The following is a 14,631-nucleotide window of genomic DNA, read 5'->3' as shown; positions in this document are numbered from 1 at the left end:
AGTGTGACCTTGTAGGACGCTACAAATATCCACTGGCATGTTTTATACAGTTTACTACACCTTCACCACCTCGGACTGCAGCCGAACTTCTTCTGCTGTGAAATATCTTTTTCATTATTAACCAGAAAGCGGATAGCTAAAGTTAGCTTAATTCCCCTTTCTTGGACCGCCTTATAAACTAAGAAGAATAAAGAAACGATTACCGTTATTATTCATTTGTCGACTAAAAAACGCTCCTGCAGAATAGAAGTTCTGCAAACATCTTGCAGAAACCTGCAGAAACCATCGAGAAAACGGACCACAAAGATCAGTCAACAAGGTCAACTTTGAATACGTTTCTTTGTTACTGTTTGCACAGTGAAGGGAACTTGCAGATAAAAACACAGCAGGCTCAGTAGCCACGTTTCAACGGCATCAATCCTCCGCTTCTTCTAGGCTGTGGTCGAACTTTTACGCACTGTTGTCTCGGGAGTCACCTTCATCATGACGCGAAGATCTTGTGCGATATATGGAGTCGGGATTGTCTGCGCCAGTCTGCTGGTCATCGGGATTAGTTTGACTGTGGCTCAAGTATTTCAAACTTTAATCCATAACCGGTTAAAAAAGGTAAATGTATTTATTATACAAAAGTTAAGTCATTTTGTATTTTTATATTTTCTGTGTTATAACAATGTTTTAAGTCATGAGATGTTTTCATTCATAGGCCTACAGCTTCAGTGGAAATCATATTTATAGAGGCAGAGAATCCTCTGGTCAGAGTATCAACATTGATGAAAGCTTCTGCATGAGCTAGGTTCTGTCTCTCTCTCATATATCAGCCCAGGGTAGCTATGGTATATCAGCCCCGTACTGAAAAGCGAAAATAGGCGTCAACATTTATCTCTGCAGTAACCTATACTATTATTTACACAGATGATGTTGAAATTATACTGTATGTTGACAAATACTAATTATTTTTGGATATCATGGAGGGCACCTTGTTGTTGAACAAGAGGGTAGCTAGGTACATGCATGTGAATATGCATTATATACCCTTTATCGTCATTACATTGTCCCAGTTTTCAGTCAATCTTGTCACAAAGGGTGTATAATTAGACACACTAAACTATCCAGGAAGCTTAACAAGCAAAACATTTACTTATCTAATTCAATAATACAGATTTGAGTCCTTTGTTTACAATAACATTCAGTCCCTATTGATATGATAAACATTGTGAACCCCTGTAAGATTACATGATATATCATCACTTTGTTGTTGTTGTTGTTGTTGTTGTTGTTGTTGTTGTTGTTGTTGTGATTAGTGCTACTGGTCAGTGCTATCACGTTTCAAGACCCAGATGCAGACAATGTCGAAGTATCAACAGTTTATTAATCCCACAAGGGCATGCAAAAGACAGGTCAAGGGCAGGCAGGGGTCAGTAATCCAGATAGGTGGGGCAAAGGTACAGGACGGCGGGCAGGCTCAGGGTCAGGGCAGGCAGAAATGGTCAACACCGGGAAAAAATGGAACAATCGAGAGACAGGAACAGAGAGAAAAACGCTGGTAGGCTTCGCGAAACAAAACTAACTGGCAACAGACAAACAGAGAACACGTGTATAAATACACCGGGGATAATGGGGAAGACGGGCGACACCTGGAGGGGGGTGGAGACAATCACAAAGACAGGTGAAACAGATCAGGGTGTGACAAATGCCACTGATATGCATTTTCCATGCTCTCATTGAAGAACCTCAGTCAGAAGCGTTTTCCTGAGCTGGATAAGAAGGATGAGGCATCTCCATATCTCCTCTGTGCATCCCCAAATGGCACCCTGTTCCCTATATAGTGCACTATTTTGTGACCAGAGCGCTATGGAACCCTATTCCCTATATAGTGCACTACTTTAGACCAGAGCCCTATGGAACCCTATTCCCTATATAGTGCACTACTTTAGACCAGAACCCTATGGAACCCTATTCCCTATATAGTGCACTACTTTAGACCAGAGCCCCTATGAAGTCCTGTTTAAAAGCAGTACACTATGTAGGGAATAGGGTGCCATTTGGGACACAGGCCTGTCTCACATGTGGCAAACAGCATGGCATTATATGTACAATTGTCCACCTGTTGTGTGTGTGTGTGTGTGTGTGTGTGTGTGTGTGTGTGTGTGTGTGTGTGTGTGTGTGTGTGTGTGTGTGTGTGTGTGTGTGTGTGTGTGTGTGTGTGTGTGTGTGTGTGTGGTCAATCACATATAATACTGCATGTTCCTTTTCACAATTCAACCTCTTGTAGTTGAAGAACTATACAATGACAACATTTCATATAACTTAGAATACGTTTACAGTAATGCCTTTTATTAAAACCATTTTACAGTTTTTAGTACGGGATGTAGAGAATGAGAGTGGAGAGTTCTGTGTTCCAAATATTTATGATTCTAAGGTGATTTTGTTTAAATCTGTTCATACAACTTTTCCCATGTGTCAGAGGAGGTTCCTTGCAGTTGGTTGCAGAGGATGGATTCCACAGCTAAGAATAACTAACCGTGCCTTAGCCCATGCAGACAACCCTCTGGTGCTCCAACCCACAGCTAGGCCACCGCCCAAACAAATTACTTTTAGGCAGAGATAGGCAAAGGGAGGCAGAGGGAGGCAGAGGGAGGCAGTGGGAGGCAGAGGGAGGCAGTGGGAGGCAAAGGGAGGCTGAGGGAGGCAGAGGGAGGCAGTGGGAGGCAGAGGGAGGCAGTGGGAGGCAGAGGGAGGCAGTGGGAGGCAGAAGGAGGCAGTGGGAGGCAGTGGGAGGCAGAGGGAGGCAGTGGGAGCCAGTGGGAGGCAGAGGGAACGATAAAAGGGATAATACACCCCTTGAGTTAAGCAGCTGTTGATTGAATCAAGATGCTACACAGTCTGTGGGTTCAATGGTGGGAAGGACAGGATGCATAGTGTGACTGAAGCTAGGTTCATGGAAGTATGGGTGCATCTCAAATGGAAGCCTATTTCCTATATAATATAGTGCACTACTTTTGACCAGAGCCCAGCTGTGGTCAAAAGTAGTGCACTATAAAGGGAATAGGGCTCCATTTGGGACACAGCCTATAGCATACATAGTGTGACTGATGTTTTCAAATCCTCTCCATCTGGCTTCAAATTCCACAGAGACTTCCTTCCTGGTTTTGCATGTGGGGATTGGGGTGTGGGGGTAGGCAACTAGATTCAGCCACGGGCCGTGGTTTTGTTGGAACAAATAGTCCGGGGGGCTGGAAAATAATTGTAATCATTTATACACTGCAAATTGACCACAACTTAGATTGTATTTGAAAATAACAATAATTTCACACCTTGATTACATTGAGACATGATCACATCTCTTTTTGTATTTGTGGGAATAGTTTTTATTTTATTTGTATTTATTTAACCTTTATTTAACTGGGCATGTCAGTTAAAAGCAAATTCTTATTTAAAATGACCCGGACAACATGTTTCCTAAATTATTTAGATTTTTTTGCTGAATCCCTAGTGATTTGATACTTTTTTGACCAAAAACTAGAATAAAAAATTAAAAATAGATTACAAACTTTGGGGTAGGGGGGCATAAACAATCACACGCGGGGCAGTTTTGGCCCACGGACCCACCTGTTGCCGTCCACTGGTGTAGAGGATTTCTTGGCCTGGTTACAGAAGTCATAAGTCAGTCGCAGTTGTAAAACAGTGGATGTACAAGATGAAAGATAGCATTTAACTGTACATAAATATGTATGTATGACTATAACCGTATGTGCTTTACTCACATACACAATGTCCTTCTCACTCCTTTAAGTGCCAAACCATCTGGATGTGACAAGTGATTTGTAACGGTTAGTAAGCATGTGAGGAAAGGTTCCTGGAAAATCTTTGGGTGAGAACTGGAGTGTAGGACGGGTTTAATAAATAATTGAGTTCAGAGGTTAAATTGTAACATATTCCACTAATCTCTGCACACTTAATCTATTGAAATATACTGTACTGTATATATGGTACAGAAAGGTTTAGCATAAATCATTTAGTTTTTTTTTTACTGTACAGAGTACCTTCATAAACACCTGTCATCATTAATCACAGTAAGATAAACACAGTAACGTTCTATCTTCAGGGCATCTCTGTTTATTGATGTTAGAAGCCCATGAAATTCTGTTTCCAGTAACGTTCTATCTTCAGGGCATCTCTGTTTGTTGATGTTAGAAGCCCATGAAATTCTGTTTCCAGTAACGTTCTATCTTCAGGGCATCTCTGTTTGTTGATGTTAGAAGCCCATGAAATTCTGTTTCCAGTAACGTTCTATCTTCAGGGCATCTCTGTTTGTTGATGTTAGAAGCCCATGAAATTCTGTTTCCAGTAATGTTCTATCTTCAGGGCATCTCTGTTTGTTGATGTTAGAAGCCCATGAAATTCTGTTTCCAGTAATGTTCTATCTTCAGGGCATCTCTGTTTGTTGATGTTAGAAGACCATGAAATTCTGTTTCCAGTAACGTTCTATCTTCAGGGCATCTCTGTTCACTGTAAAATAAATCTAGTTGATTCAACTAATAATTATTTAGTAACTGGTTCCACAGCCTTTTTTAGTTTACTCAACGTTTTGGTCAAAGTGTTACTTGAACGTAACATTTTTAGTTGACCAAAATGTATCTCCAACTTCAGAAAACACAGTGCTTTTAACATACAATATTTTCATTATACATATTTGACACACATTGAAGCTGTGCATTTATACAGTAAATATTATTCAGCACGTGGGTTTGGGATTTGAAGTCACAACCACTTGGTTCACGGCATTCCGATCCTCCTGCTACGCCACCATGCCTGTGTCAGTTATCAGTTATTATGAGAATTTCCTCAGTTCCAAACTGCCTCTGGAAGCAAAATAACTGTTCGTCGGGAGCTTCATGAAATGGGTTTTCATGCAGCCTAAGATTACCATGCGCAATGCCAAGAGCTTGGCTGGAGTGGTGTAAAGCTTGCCGCCATTGGACTCTGGAGCAAGCATTTCGTTACACCCGCAATAACATCTGCTAAACACGTGTATGTGACCAATTGATTTGATTTGAGCAGTCGAAACGCGTTCCCTGGATTGATGAATCACGCTTCACTACCTGGCAGCTCGACGGACTAACCTGGGTTTGACGGATGCCAGGAGAACGCTACCTGCCCCAATCCATAGTGGCAACTGTCAAGTTTGGTGGAGGAGGAATAATGGTCTGGGGCTGTTTTCCGTGGTTCGGGCTAGGCCCCTTAGTTCCAGTGAAGGGAAATCTTAATGCTACAGCATACAATTACATTCTAGATGATTCCAACTTTGTGGCAACATTTTGGGGAAGGCACTTTCCTGTTTCAGCATGACAATTCCCCTGTGCACAAAGCGAGGTCCATACAGAAATAGTTTGTCGAGATCGATGTGGAAGAACTTGACTGGCCTGCACAGAGCCCTGACCTCAACCCCATTGAACACCTTTAGGATGACTTGGAACACCGACTGCGAGCCAGGCCTAATCGCCCAACATCCGTGCCCGACCTCACTTTATGCTCTTGTGTCTGAATGGAAGCAAATCCCCGCAGCAATGTTCCAACATCTAGTGGAAAGCCTTCCCAGAAGAGTGGAGGCTGTTATAACAGCAATGGGGGGACCGACTCCATATTAATGTCCATGATTTTGGAATGAGATGATCGAGAAGCAAGTATCCACACACTTTTGGTTATCTTGTGTGTGTAGTTTGAAAATATTGTATGTTAAAAGCAGTGTGTGGGTGCTACTCACAACATTTGTAACTACATTTTCTCAAGTTGGAGCTAAATTTGTGCCAAACTAAATATTTAAAACAAAAAAAATGCCTGTGGAACCCATTACTAAATAATACATACTTGAATCAACCAGATAATTTTTGAGTGTTTGTTGGTTTGAGAATCCCGTGAGATTCTGTTTACAGTGGTGTTCTATCTTCATGGCACGGTTCTAACCTGCATCATAACATTACTACTTTGTTGCCTTTCTCACATTGAGTTCACGCTCAAGGTTGTGGTTATGGTCACATGCAGTGCATAACAATCCACATTGTCACAGTTCCCACCGAATGGAATTTCATCCCGTGCAAACTGTCAAGTACTGTGCCTTCCATATATCCAGGAAGAGTGAGAAAGAAAGACAGAGAGAGGGAGGGATCCTGAGAATTTAACACAATATGAATAGAATATATTGTATTAAAGGATTAAATACTGTTAGCTGTCCAGTAGGACTAAGCTGTTAGCTGTCCAGTAGGACTAAGTTATTAGCTGTCTAGCAGGACTAAGTTATTAGATGTCCAGCAGGACTAAGTTATTAGCTGTCCAGTAGAACTAAGTTATTAGCTGACCAGCAGGACTAAGTTATTAGCTGTCCAGCAGGACTAAGTTATTAGCTGTCCAGTAGGACTATGTTATTAGCTGTCCAGTAGGACTAAGTAATTAGCTGTCCAGTAGGACTAAGCTGTTAGCTGTCCAGTAGCACTAAGTTATTAGCTGTCCAGTAGGACTAAGTTATTAGCTGTCCAGTAGGACTAAGTTATTAGCTGTCCAGCAGGACTAAGTTATTAGCTGTCCAGCAGGACTAAGTTATTAGCTGTCCAGCAGGACTAAGCTGCTAGCTATCCAGCAGGACTTTGTTATTAGCTGTCCAGTAGGACTAAGTTATTAGCTGTCCAGCAGGACTAAGTTATTAGCTGTCCTGTAGGACTAATTTATTAGCTGTCCAGCAGGACTAAGTAATTAGCTGTCCAGCAGGACTAAGTTATTAGCTGTCCAGCAGGACTAAGTTATTAGCTGTCCAGCAGGACTAAGTTATTAGCTGTCCAGTAGGACTAAGTTATTAGCTGTCCAGCAGGACTAAGTTATTAGCTGTCCAGCAGGACTAAGTTATTAGCTGTCCAGTAGGACTAAGTTATTAGCTGACCAGCAGGACTAAGCTGCTAGCTGTCCAGTAGGACTAAGCTGTTAGCTGTCCAGTAGCACTAAGTTATTAGCTGTCCAGTAGGACTAAGTTATTAGCTGTCCAGTAGGACTAAGTTATTAGCTGTCCAGCAGGACTAAGTTATTAGCTGTCCAGCAGGACTAAGTTATTAGCTGTCCAGCAGGACTAAGCTGCTAGCTATCCAGCAGGACTTTGTTATTAGCTGTCCAGTAGGACTAAGTTATTAGCTGTCCAGCAGGACTAAGTTATTAGCTGTCCTGTAGGACTAATTTATTAGCTGTCCAGCAGGACTAAGTAATTAGCTGTCCAGCAGGACTAAGTTATTAGCTGTCCAGCAGGACTAAGTTATTAGCTGTCCAGCAGGACTAAGTTATTAGCTGTCCAGTAGGACTAAGTTATTAGCTGTCCAGCAGGACTAAGTTATTAGCTGTCCAGCAGGACTAAGTTATTAGCTGTCCAGTAGGACTAAGTTATTAGCTGACCAGCAGGACTAAGCTGCTAGCTGTCCAGCAATATTAATCTGTTAGCTATCCAGTAGGACTAAGCTGTTAGCTGTCCAAATTTTCTGTATTAGAGGACTAAGCTGTTAGCTGTCCAGGTTTTCAGTATTAAAGGAGGACGAATCTGTTAGCTGTCCTGGTTTTCTGCATTAAAGGAGGACTAAGCTGTTAGCTGTCGAGGTTTTCTGTATTAAAGGAGGGCTAATCTGTTAGCTGTCCAGAAGGACTAATCTGTTAGCTGTCCAGGAGGGCTAATCTGTTAGCTGTCCAGAAAGACTAAGCTGTTAGCTGTCCAGGAGGGCTAATCTGTTAGCTGTCCAGCAGAACTAAGCTGTTAGCTGTCCAGGAGGACTAAGCTGTTAGCTGTCCAGTAGGACTAAGCTGTTAGCTGTCCAGTAGGACTAAGCTGTTAGCTGTCCAGCAGGACTAAGTTATTAGCTGTCCAGCAGGACTAAGTTATTAGCTGTCCAGTAGGACTAAGTTATTAGCTGTCCAGTAGGACTAAGCTGTTAGCTGTCCAGCAGGACTAAGTTATTAGCTGTCCAGCAGGACTAAGTAATTAGCTGTCCAGCAGGACTAAGTTATTAGCTGTCCAGTAGGACTAAGTTATTAGCTGTCCAGCAGGACTAAGTTATTAGCTGTCCAGCAGGACTAAGTTATTAGCTGTCCAGTAGGACTAAGTTATTAGCTGTCCAGCAGGACTAAGCTGCTAGCTGTCCAGCAATATTAATCTGTTAGCTATCCAGTAGGACTAAGCTGTTAGCTGTCCAGGTTTTCAGTATTAAAGGAGGACGAATCTGTTAGCTGTCCTGGTTTTCTGCATTAAAGGAGGACTAAGCTGTTAGCTGTCGAGGTTTTCTGTATTAAAGGAGGGCTAATCTGTTAGCTGTCCAGAAGGACTAATCTGTTAGCTGTCCAGAAAGACTAAGCTGTTAGCTGTCCAGGAGGGCTAATCTGTTAGCTGTCGAGCAGAACTAAGCTGTTAGCTGTCCAGGAGGACTAAGCTGTTAGCTGTCCAGTAGGACTAAGCTGTTAGCTGTCCAGTAGGACTAAGCTGTTAGCTGTCCAGCAGGACTAGGCTGTTAGCTGTCCAGGAGGACTAAGCTGTTAGCTGTCCAGTAGGACTAAGCTGTTAGCTGTACAGCAGAACTAAGCTGCTAGCTGTCCAGGAGGACTAAGCTGTTAGCTGTCCAGCAGGACTAAGCTGTTAGCTGTCCAGCAGAACTAAGCTGTTAGCTGTCCAGCAGGACTAGGCTGTTAGCTGTACAGCAGAACTAAGCTGCTAGCTGTCCAGGAGGACTAAGCTGTTAGCTGTACAGCAGAACTAAGCTGCTAGCTGTCCAGGAGGACTAAGCTGTTAGCTGTACAGCAGGACTAAGCTGTTAGATGTTAGCTGTCCAGGAGGACTAAGCTGTTAGCTGTCCAGGAGGACTAAGCTGTTAGCGGTCCAGGAGGACTAAGCTGTTAGCGGTCCAGGTTTTCACTTCATAACAGAGACGCATTTGATCTGGAGACAGGTCTGGAGGTTGAGAAAGTGTATAGAAAGAGTTGAAAGAGTTGAAAGTGTTTTTGTTTTTTTAATCTTTATTTTGACAGGGAGACAATGCTGAGACCAAGGTCTCTTTTCCAGATGATCCCTGTATAGCACCACAATACACATCAAAATACAATAAACACAGTAAACTACACATTCACACATTAAAATACACATTATTATACACAACATTACACGAAAAGCAAAACATAATCATAAAAAACAGACATTAAAAAGGTCCCCCAACAGTCTGAAATGCCCTAAAGGCACCAATTCCTCCAAATGTAAAGTGCATTGTAGATCATTCCACATGCAAGACACAAGGACATGAAAAGGCTGATCTACCTAACTCTCTAGGCACCAAAGGAGTCTCCAGAGTTAAACAACCATGAGATTAACCATGAGAGTTAACCAACCATAAGATTACTACTTTGTTGCCTTTCTCACATTGAGTTCACGCTCAAGGTTGTGGTTATGGTCACATGCAGTGTATAACAATCCACATTGTCACAGTTCCCACCGAATGGAATTTGGTGACTAAGCTGTTAGCTGTCCAGTAGGACTAAGCTGTTAGCTGTCCAGTAGGACTAAGCTGTTAGCTGTCCAGGAGGACTAAGCTGTTAGCTGTCCAGTAGGACTACGCTGTTAGCTGTCCAGTAGGACTAAGCTGTTAGCTGTCCAGGAGGACTAAGCTGTTAGCTCTCCAGTAGGACTAAACTGTTAGCTGTCCAGTAGGACTAAGCTGTTAGCTGTCCAGTAGGACTAAGCTGTTAGCTGTACAGCAGGACTAAGCTGTTAGCTGTCCAGTAGGACTAAGCTGTTAGCTGTCCAGTAGGACTAAGCTGTTAGCTGTACAGTAGGACTAAGCTGTTAGCTGTCCAGTAGGACTAAGCTGTTAGCTGTCCAGTAGGACTAAGCTGTTAGCTGTCCAGTAGGACTAAGTTATTAGCTGTCCAGTAGGACTAAGTTATTAGCTGTCCAGTAGGACTAAGTTATTAGCTGTCCAGTAGGACTACGCTGTTAGCTGTCCAGTAGGACTAAGCTGTTAGCTGTACAGCAGGACTAAGCTGTTAGCTGTACAGTAGGACTAAGCTGTTAGCTGTACAGCAGGACTAAGCTGTTAGCTGTCCATTATAACCCTCAATATCAGAGTCCAGAATGTCCCCAGAGATCTCAGTCAATACCAGAATGTCCAGATTCCTCTGCATAGCCTAGATCTTGATATAATCCAGTTTAGGAAGTATGCTCCTAATATTCAGATGCTTCAACCCAAGTCCTTTATGATTTTTAGTAAGTCACATGGAGTGTCCATCTCAAACAAACTAAGTTCAATATGCAAATGCTGGCCCTGTCTGATGGTTGATATTGATATCGTTGGTATGGCTATACGAACTGCACCATTTGGTCTATATCCATATTAGTAATAGAGGAAAGAGTAGAAATTGGAATTACTTTTCCTAGGTTGGCACCATAGGGCCCGATGCCACAGCCGATGTCAATGTGAAGAACTCTCAGAGTAACCAATGATGGAACGTTATAAACTGACTTACATGGGGCCCAGGTTGCTATTGGGCATCAGCCCAAGCCCTCTACGTGTTTTGAAATCTGAGGGGGTATTTCATTTCACATCTGAACTAGTAGCGCTGGGTGAGCAGACCCCAGTGGGCTTCTCTTTTGAGCTAACAGTAACAGATCTAAGACTGGAGTTCAAACGAATGGGAACAAGATTACAACTGACAACACTCCATGGCAGTATAGACAACAGTACGACGATAACGCTTAGAAAGGATGGGAGGTACTACCTGAGCGGTGCATAATGGGTAATCTGTGTTTGGTATACTCCCACTGGACATGTGATTAAATGGGTTGGTGTTGCAAAGATCTCAGAAACAACAACTTTCTCCTGCTGTTTCCCTAATGGGTAATTAGTCCTTCTGTAATTTGCCCTTATCGGCTTGTCAAAAGGCTTTCTGTCAAAATATTTTCAAAACTCCTCAACTATAAACCTATAGTGTGGGGAACAACATTTTCCTAAGCTAGCATTACGAGACCTTGGTGTTGCTAGTGCCGTGTCAAGAAGAAATATGTCACACGAGTCTGGCATGAGACATTGACCTTAATGACCTTAAGAATGTCAAATGTCACCTTTGAGATTGACCTTTTAGATTGACCATAAGGATTGCCTCATGCCAACTGAGCAGAGCCACATTGTGACATAATCAGATAATACAGTCCAGAATACAGTCAGATAATACAGTCCAGAATACATTCAGATAATACAGTCCAGAATACATTCAGCTAATACAGTCAGATAATACAGTCCAGAATACATTCAGATAATACAGTCCAGACTACATTCAGATAATACAGTCCAGAATACAGTCAGATAATACAGTCCAGAATACATTCAGATAATACAGTCCAGAATACAGTCAGATAATACAGTCCAGAATACATTCAGATAATACAGTCCAGAATACATTCAGATAATACAGTCCAGAATACAGTCAGATAATACAGTCCAGAATACAGTCAGATAATACAGTCCAGAATACAGTCAGCTAATACAGTCCAGAATATATTCAGATAATACAGTCCAGAATACAGTCAGCTAATACAGTCCAGAATACATTCAGATAATACTGTCCAGAATACATTCAGATAATACAGTCCAGAATACATTCAGCTAATACAGTCCAGAATACAGTCAGATAATACAGTCCAGAATACAGTCAGATAATACAGTCCAGAATACAGTCAGATAATAAAGTCCAGAATACAGTCCAGAATACAGTCAGATAATACAGTCCGGTGGCCTGACATGCTTCCACTCAAAGTAACCTGACCTCTCACCCTTTGTTCCACAAGCTCTTTCAACGACCTAGGCCAAGTTGCTCAAACAAACCGACCCATAGCCCACATTATCTGGAGTGGTGATGAAGTAGTGCTCCCCAGGGTTCTAGATTTCAGGAGTCAGCCAATGAGGCCACAGACAAGGGTTCTAGAACTTAGGAGTCAGCCAATGGCGAGACAAGCGTGAAATAAGCCAGATGTAACTTACTGGTAAGGGTTGTGCCACCCTGACATCATGACATGCCATCCTAGGTGCATCTGCCTTTCCATAAACACACTAGTAGAACAGACTTGGGATCAGGGGTGTAAAGTACTTAAGTAAAAATACTTGAAAGTACTACTTAAGTAGTTTTTTTGGGGGGTATCTGTACTTTACTATTTATATTTTTTACTACTTTTACTTTTACTTCACTACATTCCTAAAGAAAATAATGTACTTTTTACTCCATACATTTTCCTTGACACCCAAAAGTACTCGTTACATTTTGAATGCTTAGCAGGACATAAAATAGTCAAATTCACGCACTTAATATAAGGAATTTGAAATGATTTATACTTTTACTTTTGATACTTAAGTATATTTTAAACCAAATACTTTTACACTTTTTCTCAAGTAGAATTTTACTGGGTGACTTTTACTTTTACTTTAATCATTTTCTATTAAGGTATCTTTACTTTTACTTAAGTATGAGTAAAAACTTTTTCCACCACTGCTTGGGATATTTCCCAAATGGCACCCTATTCCATATGAAGCCCTTGTCAAAAGTAGTGAACTATGTAGGGAATAGGGTGCCATTTGGGAAACAGTATAGTCATACGGTCTTCTGAGCAGACTGAGACAGTAGTGTTTAGTCTTCTCAGGGTTACATGTTCTCTCATGGCTCCCTATACAAATGCTTTAGCTAGTAACTATATAAATATTAATAACTAAGAATAAATGCCAGCCAGGCAAACAAAGGTCCTTCACTCACTATCCTGATGTGAGACACACAAGCACACACACACACACACAGAGACACACACACACAGACAGACAGACAGACACAGATAATACTGATGTGACTGGCCCGATCCAAAATTAGAACACACAAATCAGGACTTATATTTCATGACAGTGTCTTACAAAATATACATGTTGGAACAACTGATCTTTATTTAGCCTAGTTTTAGTATTTGTTTAATTAGGTTACTTATTAAAGGGGGTTTCATCCCAAATGGCACCCTATTCCCTATATAGTACACTACTTTTGACCAGAGCCCTGTTTATGCACTATAGTAGGGTGCCATTTGGGATGTAGACAGTGTAACTGTGTGGCCCCCTTGTCCCATTTGTTGGACATGTATGATCTAACATGGGTTTGAACTGATGAAAGACCCTGAGTCAACTTGATTTGAATGAGCTGTCTGCCATTAAAGTGACAAGGCCATTCCTCGCATCAGGGTTAATGTGGCCATAAAGTGAAGCGGGCAATTCCATGGTAACAGAATGACACTGAGACTCATATCTCTCACTTTAAAATGTCTGTCAAACAAAAAAATTATTATTGCAATTATATATAGAGATAGATATATAGATATAAATAGATAGATATAGATATATAGATATAAATAGATAGATATATAGATATAGATATAGATATATATGTATATATATATATATATATACACTACCGTTCAAAAGTTTGAGTCACTTAGAAATTTCCTTGTTTTTGAAAGAAAAACACATTTTTTTTGTCCATTAAAATAAAAATAATATCAAATTGATCAGAAATACAGTGTAGATATTGTTTATGTTGTAAAGGACTATTGTAACTGGAAACGGCTGATTTCTTTAAAAAAACAAGGACATTTGTTTTTCTTAAAAAAAAAAGAAATTTCAAAGTGAGCTCAAACTTTTGAACAGTAGTGTAGATATAGATAGATATTTATATAAATATATAGATATAACTAAATACATGTATAGGTATAGATAGATTTAGATATATAGATATGGACAGAAATAAATACAATATAGCAAGTAAAACACTGGAATGGTAGATTTGCAGTGGAAGAAAGTGCAAAGTAGAAATATAAATAATGGGGTGCAAAGGAGCAAAATAAATAAATACAGTAGGGGAAGAGGTAGTTGTTAGGGCTAAATTATAGATGGGCTATGTACAGGTGCAGTAATCTGTGAGCTGCTCTGACAGCTGGTGCTTAAAGCTAGTGAGGGAGATAAGTGTTTCCAGTTTTAGAGATTTTTGTAGTTCGTTCCAGTCATTGGCAGCAGAGAACTGGAAGGAGAGGCGGCCGAAGGAGGAATTGGCTTTGGGGGTGACCAGAGAGATATATCTGCTGGAGATAAGCCTAGTCTTGGACTAAAAAGCACTTTCAATGGAGATTCTCTGTTGAGCTTGCTTTGTAGTCCAGGACTAGGCTTAGTCTGTGTTCCGGGAAACCAGCCCGTAATGTGTAGAATATAGATTAACACAAGACTATTCTCAGCGTGCAGAACTGGTTGAAACGTCATTATAACCAGTTAGTTTACAACCGGAGCTGGTAGTAACCAGGTAGTAACCAGGTAGTAACCAGCTAGTAACCAGGTAGTAACCAGGTAGTAACCAGCTAGTAACCAGGTAGTAACCAGGTAGTAACTTGGTAGTAACCAGGTAGCAACCAGGTAGTAACCAGCTAGTAACCAGGTAGTAACCAGGTAGTAACCAGCTAGTAACCAGGTAGTAACCAGGTAGTAACCTGGTAGTAACCAGGTAGTAACCAGCTAGTAACCAGCTAGTAACCAGGTAGTAACCAGGTAG

At 41.2% G+C, this 14,631-nt stretch overlaps 1 protein-coding gene across 2 annotated transcripts in view; it reads left to right on the top strand.

Annotated features, from left to right (window-relative positions):
• Positions 1 to 14,631, top strand: part of LOC106568513 (lysosome membrane protein 2) — a 61,836-nt gene continuing 47,205 nt past the window's right edge. For both annotated transcript variants that reach the window (XR_014380216.1, XM_014138934.3), the window contains exon 1: positions 1 to 606. Coding sequence is in view for 1 of the 2 variants with exons in the window: in XM_014138934.3 (XP_013994409.1) it covers positions 484 to 606 (123 nt within the window). In the remaining variant the exon portion in view is untranslated. The remainder of the gene's footprint in view (positions 607 to 14,631) is intronic.

This window comes from Salmo salar, chromosome 13, assembly GCF_965601325.2.
Source record: "Salmo salar chromosome 13, fSalSal1, whole genome shotgun sequence".
NCBI lineage: Eukaryota > Metazoa > Chordata > Actinopteri > Salmoniformes > Salmonidae > Salmo > Salmo salar.
Note: the sequence above shows the minus strand (reverse complement) of the source record. Positions and strands in the feature narration are given on the sequence as shown.